At 39.6% G+C, this 16,870-nt stretch overlaps 1 protein-coding gene across 1 annotated transcript in view; it reads left to right on the forward strand.

The window, feature by feature from the left end:
* LMBRD2 (LMBR1 domain containing 2) overlaps positions 1-16,870 on the forward strand; it is a 71,332-nt gene that overhangs the window by 16,627 nt on the left and 37,835 nt on the right. Inside the window, exons 4-6 of the mRNA XM_053701207.1 lie at positions 2,392-2,502; positions 2,671-2,838; positions 16,431-16,641. Of these exons, the coding sequence (XP_053557182.1) occupies positions 2,392-2,502; positions 2,671-2,838; positions 16,431-16,641 (490 nt within the window). The remainder of the gene's footprint in view (positions 1-2,391; positions 2,503-2,670; positions 2,839-16,430; positions 16,642-16,870) is intronic.

Genomic DNA, 16,870 nt, shown 5'->3' on the forward strand with positions numbered 1-16,870 from the left:
ACAGCACCATGGACCTTCAGGATGGCTTATGTGTTTCCACCTTTCCCGATGCTTCCTCGATTGATTGCCAGAATCAAACAGGAGAAAGCATCAGTGATTCTAATAGCGCCTGCATGGCCACGCAGGACTTGGTATACAGATCTGGTGGACATGTCATTCTGTCCACCTTGGTCGTTACCTCTGAGACAGGACCTTCTGATTCAGGGTCCTTTCAAACATCAAAATCTAACTTCTCTGAAGCTGACTGCTTGGAAATTGAACGCTTGATCTTATCAAAGCGTGGTTTTTCTGAGTCAGTTATTGATACCTTAATACAGGCTAGGAAGCCTGTTACCAGAAAGATTTACCATAAAATATGGCGTAAATACCTATATTGGTGCGAATCCAAAGGTTACTCTTGGAGTAAGGTTAGGATTCCTAGGATATTGTCTTTTCTACAAGAAGGTTTAGAAAAGGGGTTATCCGCTAGTTCCTTAAAGGGACAGATCTCAGCTCTGTCCATTCTGTTACACAAGCGTCTGTCAGAAGTTCCAGACGTTCAGGCTTTTTGTCAGGCTTTGGCCAGGATTAAACCTGTGTTTAAAGCTGTGGCTCCACCATGGAGTTTAAACCTTGTTCTTAACGTTTTACAGGGTGTTCCGTTTGAACCCCTTCATTCCATTGATATAAAGTTGTTATCTTGGAAAGTTCTATTTTTAATGGCTATTTCCTCGGCTCGAAGAGTCTCTGAGTTATCAGCCTTACATTGTGATTCTCCTTATTTGATTTTTCACTCGGATAAGGTAGTTCTGCGTACTAAACCTGGGTTCTTACCTAAGGTAGTCACTAACAGGAATATCAATCAGGAGATTGTTGTTCCATCCTTGTGCCCAAATCCTTCTTCGAGGAAGGAACGTCTTTTGCACAATCTGGATGTAGTTCGTGCCCTTAAATTTTATTTACAGGCAACTAAAGATTTTCGACAAACGTCTTCCCTGTTTGTCGTTTACTCTGGTCAGAGGAGAGGTCAAAAAGCTTCTGCTACCTCTCTCTCTTTTTGGCTTCGTAGCATAATTCGTTTAGCTTATGAGACTGCTGGACAGCAGCCTCCTGAAAGAATTACAGATCATTCCACTAGAGCTGTGGCTTCCACTTGGGCCTTTAAGAATGAGGCCTCTGTTGAACAGATTTGCAAGGCTGCAACTTGGTCTTCGCTTCATACTTTTTCCAAATTTTACAAATTTGACACTTTTGCTTCCTCGGAGGCTATTTTTGGGAGAAAGGTTCTTCAGGCAGTGGTTCCTTCTGTATAAAGAGCCTGCCTATCCCTCCCGTCATCCGTGTACTTTTGCTTTGGTATTGGTATCCCACAAGTAATGATGACCCGTGGACTGATCACACTTAACAGAAGAAAACATAATTTATGCTTACCTGATAAATTCCTTTCTTCTGTAGTGTGATCAGTCCACGGCCCGCCCTGTTTTTTAAGGCAGGTAAATATTTTTTAAATTATACTCCAGTCACCACTACACCCTTGGCTTCTCCTTTCTCGTTGGTCCTTGGTCGAATGACTGGAGGTGACGTAGAGGGGAGGAGCTATATAGCAACTCTGCTGGGTGAATCCTCTTGCACTTCCTGTAGGGGAGCAGTTAATATCCCACAAGTAATGATGACCCGTGGACTGATCACACTACAGAAGAAAGGAATTTATCAGGTAAGCATAAATTATGTTTTTTACTATTGGACTCTTATATTATCAAACATACTATTTATTTTAGTTGTTTTTATCCTTCTTTGATTGTTTGTTTGTATTGCATTGTTTTTAATATTCTTGTTTGGCGCCCCTTTATAATCTTCCCATTAGTGGGTAGTTGAATTATGTTATACTTTTTATTGTTACCTTTATGTTCTACCATAGTGCTTGACAAATTTCCTTAAAATTATTTATGAGCCAGAGTTTCAAGGGCAGACAAATTCTATCTATCTATCTATCTATCTATCTATCTATATCAGAGAACTGCTGGTCACAAGCAGAAACTGCCACTGACCCAATCTGATTGGGTCAGCGTCTGTTTATGCTCAGGATCAGTAGTGCTCTGTTGCTTTAATTATGTGTTTAAACTGTTTCTGCTGGGGATAACACATAGCATTGCAGGGTCTCGTGTTTAAAATTACACACTCATAATGAATTAGAGCATGTCATTTTTCCAGTAAAATTTCCCTTCAAGTTTCAAACTCTTGTGCAGAGATAAGGTTTCTGTGTGTTATATTTATAATCTCTCTCTATCTATCTATCTATCTATCTATATCTATATATATATATATATATATATATATATATATATATATATATATATATATATTTTTTATTTTTTTTTAAATATAAAATGTTTCTTCATTTTATTTCTAAAGAAGTGATGATAACCCTCCCCAAGAATGTTCGAAGCCATGGAGCTACATCCCTAAGGGGATTATGCCAATCTTCTGGCGGGTTGTCTATTGGACATCCCAGTTCCTTACCTGGTGAGTAAACTGAGCAATAGATTCACTATTAGTGTTTATTACTACTATAACTAGACATTTGTTTTTCAGTAGTAGCTCTTTCCTGCATATTTTAAGTTCTAAGACATAAACTGTTTTGATCTGCTGGGATCAGACTTTTAATCACATATTCATCTCTCTATCATTTAGGATTCTTCTGCCCTTCATGCAGTCCTATGCTCGTTCAGGAGGCTTTTCCATTACAGGAAAAATCAAAACCGCTCTGATTGAGAATGCAATCTATTATGGAACTTACTTGATCATTTTTACAGCACTATTAATATATGTTGCTGTGAATCCTAATTTGCATCTGGAATGGTAATTTTTTTTTTTTAATATATAGTTTATTTTATATATATATATATATATATATATATATATATATATATATATATATATATGTATGTATACTGTTCTAAAATGTGTGTATATATACAGTATCTCACATTTTTGTAAATATTTTATTATCTTTTCATGTGACAACACTGAAGAAATGACACTTTGCTACAATGTAAAGTAGTGAGTATACAGTCTGTATAATAGTGTACGTTTTCTGTCCCCTCAAAATAACTCAACACACAGCCATTAATGTCTAAACCGTTGGCAACAAAAGTGAGTACACCCCTAAACGTAAATGTCCAAATTGGGCCAAATTGGCCATTTCCCTCCCCAGTATCATGTGACTCGCTAGTGTTACAAGGTCGCAGGTGTGTTAAATTTGGTGTTATTACTCTCACACTCTCATACTGGTCACTGGAAGTTCAACATGGCACATCATGAACTCTCTGAGGATCTGAAAAAAAGAATTGTTGCTCTACCTAAAGATGGCCTAGGCTATAAGAAGATTGCCAAGACCCTGAAACTGAGCTGCAGCACGGTGGGCAAGACCATACAGCGGTTTCGCAGGACAGGTTCCACTCAGAACAGCCCTCACCATGGTCGACCAAAAAAGGTGAGTGCACGTGCTCAGAATCATTTCCAGAGGTTTTCTTCTAAAGATGATGCACAATAAAGCCCGCAAACAGTTTGCTTAAGACAAGCAGACTAAGGACATGGATTACTGGAACCATGTCCTGTAGTCCGATGAGACCAAGATAAACTTATTTGATTCAGATGTTGTCAAGCATGTGTGGCGGCAACCAGGTGAGGAGTACAAAGACAAGTGTGTCTTGCCTACAGTCAAGCATGATGGTGGGAGTGTTATGGTCTGGCATTGAGGAGCTACAGTTCATTGAGGGAAACATGAATGCCAACATGTACTGTGACATACTGAAGCAGAGCATGATCCCCTCCCTTCGGAGACTGGTCTGCAGGGCAGTATGCCAACATGATAACCACCCCAAACACACCTCCAAGACAACCACTGCCTTGCTAAAGAAGCTGAGCATAAAGGTGATGGACTGACCAAGCATGTCTCCAGACGTAAACCCTATTGAACATCTGTGGGGGATCCTCAAACGGAAGGTGGGGGAGCGCAAGGTCTCTAACGTCCACCAGCTCTGTGATGTCGTCATGGAGGCGTGGAAGAGGACTGCAGTGTTAACCTGTGAAGCTCTGGTGAACTCCATGCCCAAGAGGGTTAAGGCAGTGCTGTAAAATAATGGTGGCCACACAAAATATTGACACTTTTTGGGCCCAATTTGGACATTTCCACTTAGGGGTGTACTCACTTTTGTTGCCAGTGGTTTAGACATTAATGGCTGTGTGTTGAGTTATTTTGAGGGGACAGCAAATTTACACTGATATACAGGATGTACACTCACTACTTTTATATTGTAGCAAAGTGTCATTTCTTCAGTGTTGTCACATGAAAAGATATAATAAAATATTTACAAAAATGTGAGGGGTATTCTCACTTTTGTGAGTTATAGTGTGTGTGTGTATATGTATGTGTATATGTGTATATATATATATATATATATATATAATGTGTGTGTGTGTATGTATATATATATATATATATATATATATATATATGTGTGTATATATATATATATGTGTATATATGTGTGAAAAAGTGAAAAAGCCAAAATGGTCTTAAAAACAAAAGTCCAATTTTAATGGTCAATTTAAAAGTATAGACAGTACTCAGTGCGAAAAGTCTGACATGTTTCGGCCCACGGCCTTGTATGTGTGTGTGTGTGTGTATGTATATGAGAGCTGATATTGATATGTAATTCTAGAGTTTAATGTTTGTAATGTTCTCTTAAAGTTATGTCCTATTAGTATTAAATCATATCAGTAAATACTGTATTGGTGATCTTGAAATCTGTGTGAAACTCACAAATTTCCAACTCAATCTATTTATCTATCAAAGAATGAATTAGATTTAATGGTTAGTAAGCGTAGATTTATAGTGAAAATGTTAGTTTTGTGGTATTGTGTGTCTGTGTGTGGACCTTTTCTGAATATATTGTATTTAACTAATGTATGTGAGGTGATAAAGTCAAAAGTATTTGAATATTAGGAAAAAAATTTTTTATTATTATTAATACCTTAAAATGTTTTAGATTTCATTTAGTAAATTGAAAATGTTTAAATGTATACTAAATACATTTCTTTCGTCAGAGGGTTAGAGGCCACTTGCCATCACGTGGGGAATAATCCCCTCCTGAGGCAAAAGACACCCCAACACGCCTTAAATCCCTCCCACTTCACATGATCCTCAGTCATTTGCTTTTGCCTCCTTGATGAGGAGTGAGGTTTTTATTAAACAGATTTGTAAGGCAGCTACTTGGTATTCTTTGCACACTTTTTATAAGTTTTATCACTTTGATATGTATGCTTCTTCTGAGGCTGTCTTTAGCAGGAAAGTTCTGCGTAGTGCTTGAATAGTAACATCCTGCCTTCTCTGTTTGTCCCGCCCCTATTCATGGATGTCTCGTGGACTCCACAGCTTGGGTATCTCACACATGATGGCTTGTGAACGCTCACAATCTGATGAAAGAACACAAAATTTATGCTTATTTGATAAATGAATTTCTTTAATGATGGTGAGAGTTCACGTGCCCTGCCCTTTCTTTTTGTACAGGTGGCAGCAGTATTTGTTTTGCACTTCTTTGCCTGGCTTCATCTTTTCTCTTTTCCTCATCTACTTGGCTTTATGTAAAACTGAGGATCATGGGAAATGGGAGGGATTTAAAGCTTTGGTATGTTGGGGTGTCATTTGCCTCCTCCTGCTGGTCAGTAGGGGGATATTCCCACACATGATGGCTCGTTGACTCTCACCATTATAAAATTAATGAATTTATCAGGTAGGGATACATTCTGTTTTCATGCACATCCCTCCGATCCATGGAACCTAAGTTACACTACAGGTATCTGAAGAGGAGTTGCTGCACAACGTAGTGAAAGATAGGTTTGAATATTGCAGCACCAATGATGAGAGTGATGTGAGGAATAACCTCAATACTATGCTTATAAAATGTAGTTTGTGTTCATTGTTCCTTTTTAAAGGGGCAGTCAAGTCAGGTTTAAAGGGCCATAATAATTGAAAAATGATGGTGCAAATTTGTTAGAGCATGTAATTATAACACTAGAGAGCCTGCCCTAACTTCAGCAGTGCTCCACGGGTCCAGAATGGATCGGCACTTCTACTGTGTTTACCAGGGGTTAAATACACCGTAGTGTAGAGTTGATAGTCTTAAAATGACATTCTCTAATGAATTAGAACATGTGATTTTTCAACCATTATGGTCCTTTAAACTTTAATGAGCTAAAAATTGGTGAAGGCTTTCATATAGAGCTGGTTTGCTGGACTGCTCAGAGTGGCAATTTTACTTCTATTATAAAATTAGCTTCTTCTCTTGGTATCCTTTGTTGAATAGTAGACCCATGAGCAACAATGCACTGGTGAGAGCTACCTGAACACATCTGGTGAGCCAATGACAAAATGCATATATGTGTAGCCAGTGCTAAAAATCACCAGCTAGCTCTCATCCGTGCATTAGCGCTTCTATGCCAACCTAGTGTGCTCTTCAATATGCATACTAAGAGAAATAAGTACATTTGTAAATATAAATTAAGTGGAAAGTTGTTTAAAATCATATGCTCTATCTGAATCATGAAAGTTTTATTTTTTTATTTTTACATTACTGTCCCTTTAAAGGACACAAAACCCAAATGTTTTGCTGGGGGCGGAGCCAACTTCCAAAGCGGCAGGTCGCGTCTAAGTGAAGTTTCTGATCTTAAACTTGTTTATTCCAAGAATTAATATAACTGTTCAACCATTTGTGTTTTTTTTACTGGAAGATACTAATAGTTCTATTCTAGTAAGATTCCGGAGCTGATTTCCGACCGCAATCCTGGCCTATGCTCTTTGGAAAGCCACACGGCCCTACATCTGCCTAGTGCTTAGAGAATTGAACTCTACTTACAGACTATCGCGTGGCTGGGGCTACCGTATCTATACCCCCTCCCAGACTCTGGGTTACAAGGTAGTTCATAACTAGCACATTTGAGACTCCTGTGCTGGGCGTAATTCTTGCAGACTTATACATTTGAGCCTAACCGGGTGGAGGAGATTGTAATGGAGGCGGTCGAAAAATGGGAGGCAACAATGACTGAGTCTATCACCAGACATTTCAGGGCACTAGAGTGTAGTTTAACGGCTATCTTACTACGGCATGGGATCACAGCCACATCACCCCTGGGAGGGAGGATACAAGATACCGACATAGCTACTGACCCTACAATGGAATTTAACAGTAAGACTGATCCATGCTTGCGATCGTCATTGCAACTAAAAACAGCATACTTTTGCGCCATTACTACTATCCCCACTGATGATCCAAAAAGTCATACTCATAAGCACCATATCTTCCATCAAGGCATCTCAGTAATAGAGACGGGCTGTTCATGGGGGAGTGTGTTTCTCCAGACGTTAGTGGTGGAACGGAGAGCTGTGACGAACCTGCAGTGTTGTCTGACCAAGATCAACAGAATGGATGTACAGGGATGGTAAGGACTGTTCTACTAACTAAATGGAGCTTATTTAATAACAAGCTAACATCTACACAATGCAAACATGTTGGAATCCTTGCCGGTCTCTCTCAAGATGGGAACTCTCACAAATCTGATCTACAGGGATCGCACTTGCTAGTTTTGGAAAGAGAACCAGCTGATGTTTACACTTATTCAGCGACAGTCACATTGAGAATCGGAGTGGGCTAAATGTGAGACTTTCAGAGAGGTCCTGACAGTTTTTTTTTTCTTTTTCTTCAAAAGACTTCAGGATATTATGCAGATACACTTTTCTTGCTCTTAATTTCTGCTAAACTATTTATGCTTATGTTTACATAATATTAGATTCTATTGTGGCACCCCCTGGGACGTTGAACATCTATTTACATAGAAGAGACTGTGTAGTGTAATATGTGCTGGCGATCTCCTCTGAGTGTAAATGGTTGAGTGCTCCACATATGTTACGTGCCCATTTATTTTTTTATTTTTTTTCTGGAGCGACCAAGGCACCCAATTTAATTAAGATGCCAATAGTAATAAGCAGATACTATGTACTTTTGTGGTTTATTGAATGATTGTTTATACGTATACTATGCACCCTATATATAGGTATCCTTTGAAGTTACTATATCATAGTCATTAATATATTAAATATAGCTAGAACAGTATGAGATATTCAGAGAATTCCTAGGCAGCTGCCTTTTAAGGTTATCAGGTTATAGTGCAGAGAACATTCCATATAGTGAATATACTAGCCACAATGCTTTTGTTTTAATCTAGTACAGCAATGTTTATGCTTATTTTTGTCTGTACTAATAGTTTATGTTCACTCAATTGAGATTCTCAGCAACTTTTTCTTCATGGAAATATTCTCTAGTTGTGGACTTCTCTAGAACAATAATTTTTATCAGATGTTCTTATACCAAATGCTAAGATTCCCAACAGTATCTATACTTAAACAACAGTTCTATTTTTAGTGGTTTATACCCAACATTTCATAACATTCTCCAGGAGATCAGTGATTAAGGTCTAAAGTTAAGCCGTGCTGTCTGCGGACGGGACAGCATGACTCAGTCTCTACATATTTTACATAAATAACAGACCTTCCTATCTATGAATATCTAAAGAAAGAAAAAAGAGAGAAAAAAAGGGGGGTCCTGAGAGTTATTATAATGAATACCCATACCGTCATACCAATACGTCATTCTAAGAGCCATAAGATACTCACAAGCCTTTATGCTGATTTTTTGTGTTAGATCCACTGCTAATACCTGAGAAATTATATAAGCTACTCATAAATAGATAACTGGATCTTAGCTTACCATCATTACTGATTCTTCAGCTCCCTTCATAGCCACTAAATAAAAATAGTATCTGAATATCTATTCTACTTACAAACATGTTTTATTGGAGTTGCAGCCTTCGCCTCATCAAGTTCTTTAGATTGTTAATTTGTTAACATGTATGACAAGGTTTATTAGCGAGTTCCTTGTTTATACCCAAAGACCTATTGCTAGCACCTAACCCTACTTTAAATCCTCCACGTTTAGGTTTATCCCCAGTATATATAAGTACATGAATGACCAATTTAGCTTATCAGCTGTACTAACATCCTAGCCCCCTAAGTAATTAATCATTAAACAAAGACAGTATTAGGTTATGTATAATGCTTATAGTAATGTACTGTTGAAGTTGCAGCCTTAGCCTTATCAAGCTTATACCATGTTTTTTACAATGGTCCAAGAGTGACCTTTGTATCACTATTTTCCTCCCCTGGGTTATTTAAACTTTACTGAGTCCATGAGTGGCTCTATGTAGATATGGAGGAATCTATAAATTGTACAATGAGGTTTCATTACCACATATTTACTATATTTTTAGAGTAGATACACTAGGGCATAGGGTATAAGAATGATGGTTTTAAGTATTTTGTAATCACAATGCAATCATGCCTAAATGTGCCTTTACCCAAACGTTACAACTGTTTGTTTTCACTTATTGTACTCACTAAAAACCTAAAAAAAACAAAAACGTTTTCTTCTTTTACTATTTAGATAGAGCATTCAATCTTGAATAACTTTTTTTATTATAATTGTATTATACAGTTGCTTCATTCTCTTGTTATCGTTTGTTGAAGGAGCAGAAATGCACTACTGGTGGCGAGATGAACACATCTGGTGAGGCATATATGTGCAGCTAGCTCCCAGTAGTACATTGCTACTCCTGAGCCCATCTACGTATGTTTTGTTTTCATCCAAGAATACCAAGAGAACAAAGTAAGTAATAAATTGGAAAGTTGTTTAAAATTACATGTTTTATCCAAATCATTAATGTTTTTTAATTTTGACTTAAAGTGAATGTCAAGTTTAAGGAATCAGTGCCTGGTTTTTAAAAACCCTATTAAAAACAGGGGCACTTTCATTCATCAAACTTTCTATTTTGCTCGATTTGTTAAAATACTTACCTTTCTCCAACATTGGTGTGTCCGGTCCACGGCGTCATCCTTACTTGTGGGATATTCTCTTCCCCAACAGGAAATGGCAAAGAGTCGCAGCAAAGCTGGTCACATGATCCCTCCTAGGCTCCGCCCACCCCAGTCATTCTCTTTGCCGTTGTACAGGCAACATCTCAAAGGAGATGGTTAAGAGTTTTTTTGGTGTTTAAATGTAGTTTTATTCTTCTATCAAGTGTTTGTTATTTTAAAATAGTGCTGGTATGTACTATTTACTCTGAAACAGAAAAGGATGAAGATTTCTGTTTGTAAGAGGAAGATGATTTTAGCAGACAGTTACTAAAATCGATTGCTGTTTCCACACAGGACTGTTGAGATGAAGTAACTTCAGTTGGGGAAACAGTTAGCAGACTTTTCTGCTTAAGGTATGACTGGCCATATTTCTAACAAGACCATGTAATGCTGGAAGGCTGTCATTTCCCCTCATGGGGACCGGTAAGCCATTTTCTTAGTTTAACATAAAAGAATAAAGGGCTTCAAAAAGGGCTTAAAAACTGGTAGACATTTTTCTGGGCTAAAACGATTGCTTTATTAGGCATATTATACAGATTCTAACTAATTATTGGTGTTATAATCTTGGGGAAACGTTTAGGAAAACGGCAGGCACTGTGTTGGACACCTTTTTCAGTTGGGGGCCTTTCTAGTTATAGACAGAGCCTCATTTTCGCGCCAATAATGCGCAGTTGTTTTTGGAGAGCAAGGCATGCAGATGCATGTGTCAGGAGCTAAGAATCACTGAAGAAGCTTATAGAAGGCGTCTTGTGGTATCGTATTCCCCTCTGGGCTTGGTTGGGTCTCAGCAAAGCATATAGCTGGGACTGTATAGGGGTTAAATGTAAAACGGCTCCGGTTCCGTTAATTTAAGGGTTAAAGCTCTGAAATTTGGTGTGCAATACTTTTAATGCTTTAAGACACTGTGGTGAAATTTTGGTGAATTTTGAACAATTCCTTCATACTTTTTCACATATTCAGTAATAAAGTGTTTTCAGTTTGAAATTTAAAGTGACAGTAACGGTTTTATTTTAAAACGTTTTTTGTGCTTTGTTGACAAGTTTAAGCCTGTTTAACATGTCTGTACCATCAGATAAGCTATGTTCTATATGTATGAAAGCCAATGTGTCTCCCCATTTAAATTTATGTGATAATTGTGCCATAGTGTCCAAACAAAGTAAGGACAGTAATGCCACAGATAATGATATTGCCCAAGATGATTCCTCAAGTGAAGGGAGTAAACATGATACTACATCCCCTACTGTGTCTACACCAGTTATGCCCACACAGGAGGCCCCTAGTACATCTAGTGCGCCAATACTTATTACCATGCAACAATTAACGGCTGTAATGGATAACTCCATAGCAAATCTTATATCCAAAATGCCTACTTATCAAAGAAAGCGCGATTGCTCTGTTTTAAACACTGAAGAGCAAGAGGACGCTGATGATAACTGTTCTGACATACCCTCACACCAATCTCAAGGGGCCATGAGGGAGGTTTTGTCTGATGGAGAAATTTCAGATTCAGGAAAAATTTCTCATCAAGCTGAACCTGATGTTGTGACATTTAAATTTAAATTATAACATCTCCGCGCACTGCTTAAGGAGGTGTTATCTACTCTGGATGATTGTGACAATTTGGTCATTCCAGAGAAATTATGTAAGATGGACAAGTTCCTAGAGGTTCCGGTGCCCCCCGACGCTTTTCCTATACCCAAGCGGGTGGCGGACATAGTAAATAAAGAGTGGGAAAGGCCCGGCATACCTTTTGTCCCCCCCCCTATATTTAAGAAATTATTTCCTATAGTCGACCCCAGAAAGGACTTATGGCAGACAGTCCCCAAGGTCGAGGGGGGCGGTTTCTACTCTAAACAAACGCACTACTATTCCTATCGAAGATAGTTGTGCTTTCAAAGATCCTATGGATAAGAAATTAGAGGGTTTGCTTAAAAAGATTTTTGTACAGCAAGGTTACCTTCTACAACCAATTTCATGCATTGTTCCTGTCACTACGGCAGCGTGTTTCTGGTTCGAGGAACTAGAAAAATCGCTCAATAAAGAATCTTCGTATGAGGAGGTTATGGACAGAGTTCAAGCACTTAAATTGGCTAACTCTTTTGTTTTAGATGCCGCTTTGCAATTAGCTAGATTAGCGGCGAAAAATTCAGGGTTTTGCTATCGTGGCGCGCAGAGCGCTTTGGCTAAAGTCTTGGTCAGCGGATGTGTCTTCCAAGACAAAATTGCTTAACATTCCTTTCAAAGGTAAAACATTATTTGGACCTGATTTGAAAGAGATTATTTCAGACATCACTGGGGGAAAGGGCCACGCCCTCCCACAGGATAGATCTTTTAAGGCTAAAAATAAACCTTATTTTCGTCCCTTTCGCAGAAATGGACCAGCCTCTAATTCTACATCCTCTAAGCAAGAGGGTAATACTTCACAACCCAAACCAGCCTGGAAACCAATGCAAGGCTGGAACAAGGGTAAGCAGGCCAAGAAGCCTACCACTGCTACCAAATCAGCATGAAGGGATAGCCCCAGATCCGGGACCGGATCTGGTGGGGGGCAGACTTTCTCTCTTTGCTCAGGCTTGGGCAAGAGATGTTCAGGATCCTTGGGCGCTAGAAATAGTTTCTCAAGGTTATCTCCTGGAATTCAAGGAACTACCCCCAAGGGGAAGGTTCCACAGGTCTCAATTATCTTCAAACCAAATAAAAAGACAGGCATTCTTACATTGTGTAGAAGACCTGTTAAGGATGGGAGTGATTCATCCAGTTCCAATAAGAGAACAAGGGATGGGTTTTTATTCCAACCTGTTCATAGTTCCCAAAAAAGAGGGAACATTCAGACCAATTTTGGATCTCAAGATCCTAAACAAATTTCTCAGGGTACCATCGTTCAAAATGGAAACTATTCGAACGATCCTACCTACTATCCAGGAAAATCAATTTATGACTACCGTGGATTTAAAGGATGCGTACCTACATATTCCTATCCACAAGGAACATCATCAGTTCCTAAGGTTCGCTTTTCTGGACAAGCATTACCAGTTTGTGGCTCTTCCATTCGGATTATCCACTGCTCCAAGGATTTTCACAAAGGTACTAGGGTCCCTTCTAGCGGTTCTAAGACCAAGGGGCATTGCAGTAGTACCTTACTTGGACGACATCCTGATTCAAGCGTCGTCTCTGTCAAAAGCAAAGGCTCATACGGACATCGTCCTAGCCTTTCTCAGATCTCACGGATGGAAGGTGAACAAAGAAAAAAGTTCTCTGTCCCCGTCAACAAGAGTTCCCTTCTTGGGAACAATAATAGATTCCTTATAAATGAGGATTTTTCTGACAGAGGTCAGAAAATCAAAAATTCTAAGCTCTTGTCAAGTACTTCATTCTGTTCTTCGTCCTTCCATAGCGCAGTGCATGGAAGTAATAGGATTGATGGTTGCAACAATGGACATAGTTCCTTTTGCACGAATTCATCTAAGACCATTACAACTGTGCATGCTCAGACAGTGGAATGGGGATTATACAGACTTGTCTCCGACGATTCAAGTAGATCAAAAGACCAGAGATTCACTCCGTTGGTGGCTGACCCTGGACAATCTGTCACAGGGAATGAGCTTCCGCAGACCAGAGTGGGTCATTGTCACGACCGACGCCAGCCTGGTGGGCTGGGGCGCGGTCTGGGAACCCCTGAAAGCTCAGGGTCTATGGTCTCGGGAAGAATCTCTTCTCCCGATAAACATTCTGGAACTGAGAGCGATATTCAATGCTCTCAAAGCTTGGCCTCATCTAGCAAAGGCCAAATTCATAAGGTTTCAATCAGACAACATGACGACTGTTGCATATATCAATCATCAGGGGGGAACAAGGAGTTCCCTGGCGATGGAAGAAGTGACCAAAATAATTCAATGGGCGGAGGATCAGTCCTGCCACTTGTCTGCGATCCACATCCCAGGAGTGGAAAATTGGGAAGCGGATTTTCTGAGTCGTCAGACATTCCATCCGGGGGAGTGGGAACTCCATCCGGAAATCTTTGCCCAAATAACTCAATTATGGGGCATTCCAGACATGGATCTGATGGCGTCTCGTCAGAACTTCAAGGTTCCTTGCTACGGGTCCAGATCCAGGGATCCCAAGGCGACTCTAGTAGATGCACTAGTAGCACCTTGGACCTTCAACCTAGCTTATGTATTCCCACCGTTTCCTCTCATTCCCAGGCTGGTAGCCAGGATCAATCAGGAGAGGGCTTCGGTGATCTTGATAGCTCCTGCGTGGCCACGCAGGACTTTGTACGCAGACCTGGTGAATATGTCATCGGCTCCACCATGGAAGCTACCTTTGAGACAGGACCTTCTTGTTCAAGGTCCATTCGAACATCCGAATCTGGTTTCCCTCCAGCTGACGGCTTGGAGATTGAACGCTTGATTTTATCAAAGCGTGGGTTTTCAGATTCTGTAATAGATACTCTGATTCAGGCTAGAAAGCCTGTAACTAGAAAAATTTACCATAAAATATGGAAAAAATATATCTGTTGGTGTGAATCCAAAGGATTGCCATGGAACAAGATAAAGATTCCTAAGATTCTATCCTTTCTACAAGAAGGTTTGGAGAAATGATTATCTGCAAGTTCTCTAAAGGGACAGATTTCTGCTTTATCTGTCTTACTACACAAACGACTGGCAGCTATGCCAGATGTTCAAGCATTTGTTCAGGCTCTGGTTAGGATCAAGCCTGTTTACAGACCTTTGACTCCTCCCTGGAGTTTAAATCTAGTTCTTTCAGTTCTTCAAGGGGTTCCGTTTGAACCCTTACATTCCGTAGATATTAAGTTACTATCTTGGAAAGTTTTGTTTTTGGTTGCAATCTCTTCTGCCAGAAGAGTTTCAGAGTTATCTGCTCTGCAGTGTTCTCCTCCTTATCTGGTGTTCCATGCAGATAAGGTGGTTTTGCGTACTAAGCCTGGTTTTCTTCCTAAAGTTGTTTCTAACAAAAATATTAACCAGGAGATAGTTGTACCTTCTTTGTGTCCGAATCCAGTTTCAAAGAAGGAACGTTTGTTACACAATTTGGATGTAGTCCGTGCTCTAAAATTCTATTTAGAGGCTACTAAAGATTTCAGACAAACATCTTCCTTGTTTGTTGTTTATTCTGGTAAAAGGAGAGGTCAAAAAGCGACTTCTACCTCTTTCCTTTTGGCTTAAAAGCATTATCCGATTGGCTTATGAGACTGCCGGACGGCAGCCTCCTGAAAGAATCACAGTTCACTCCACTAGGGCTGTGGCTTCCACATGGGCATTCAAGAACGAAGCTTCTGTTGACCAGATATGTAAGGCAGCGACTTGGTCGTCACTGCACACTTTTGCCAAATTTTACAAATTTGATACTTTTGCTTCTTCGGAGGCTATTTTTGGGAGAAAGGTTTTGCAAGCCGTGGTGCCTTCCATTTAGGTGACCTGATTTGCTCCCTCCCTTCATCCGTGTCCTAAAGCTTTGGTATTGGTTCCCACAAGTAAGGATGACGCCGTGGACCGGACACACCAATGTTGGAGAAAACAGAATTTATGCTTACCTGATAAATTACTTTCTCCAACGGTGTGTCCGGTCCACGGCCCGCCCTGGTTTTTTAATCAGGTCTGATGAATTATTTTCTCTAACTACAGTCACCACGGTATCATATGGTTTCTCCTATATATATTTCCTCCTGTCCGTCGGTTGAATGACTGGGGTGGGCGGAGCCTAGGAGGGATCATGTGACCAGCTTTGCTGGGACTCTTTGCCATTTCCTGTTGGGGAAGAGAATATCCCACAAGTAAGGATGACGCCGTGGACCGGACACACCGTTGGAGAAAGTAATTTATCAGGTAAGCATAAATTCTGTTTTTTAATCTTGAAATCCGCTCCAGCGCTTCCCCCACCCGTCGTAAGCCTCTTTATATGTTAAAAATGACAAATCCGGCTTCCTCCAATCACAGCGTTGCCTCAGGCAATGATTCCCCTGGGGGGGGGGGGGAGCCGTGATTGGAGAATGCTGTATTCGTCATTGCTGACATATGAAGTGACGAGCGGCAGGAGGGGGAATCGCTGGAGCAACCTTCAAGATTAAAAGGTAAGTATTTTAACAAAACGAGGGAAATGTAAAGTTTGATGAATGAAAGTGCCCCTGTTTTTAATAGGGTTTTTAAAAACCGGGCACTGATTCATCAAACTTGACATACACTTTAACTGTCCCTTCAACTTTATTTTAAAAAAAAAACAACCTAATTTTTTTTTTTTGCATCAAGCAACAGTAGATAAATGAATCCTGGTATGAAAGTGAACGCTGCAATTATTGGGAATAGGTTAATTGCACTAAAAAATGTGCTATTTGTATAATTCAAGGATAAAACATTGCTACCTTATGATCAATATTAATCTTTTTATTTTCTTTTTTCCTTTTGAGGTACCAACTACAAACTATTGGGATAGCTGCAGCAAACACTTGGGGTCTGTTTCTTCTCGTTTTGTTGTTAGGGTATGGTTTGGTTGAAATTCCACGTTCTCACTGGAATGGAGCAAAGAAAGGTTACCTTCTAATGAAGACCTACTTTAAAGCTGCAAAACTGATGACTGAAAAAGCAGATGCCGAGGAGAACTTGGAGGATGTGATGGAAGTAAGATATTAGCTAAAGAGGGATTCTGGGAATATATATCCCAGTTGTATGTAGGCAAACAAGAAGGCATGTTAGACGTAATGGCAAACTGAGTTTTGTCATCCTGTTGTTAGAGTTATCCCTCTTGTCACATTGGATCTTTCACTTTAGAGGCCACTTACATTTGTGGGTAAATCAAGTACAAATTAAGAATTCAAGAAAAAATAAGAATCAAATTTTAAATTTTCCA

Source organism: Bombina bombina, chromosome 2 (assembly GCF_027579735.1).
Source record: "Bombina bombina isolate aBomBom1 chromosome 2, aBomBom1.pri, whole genome shotgun sequence".
NCBI lineage: Eukaryota > Metazoa > Chordata > Amphibia > Anura > Bombinatoridae > Bombina > Bombina bombina.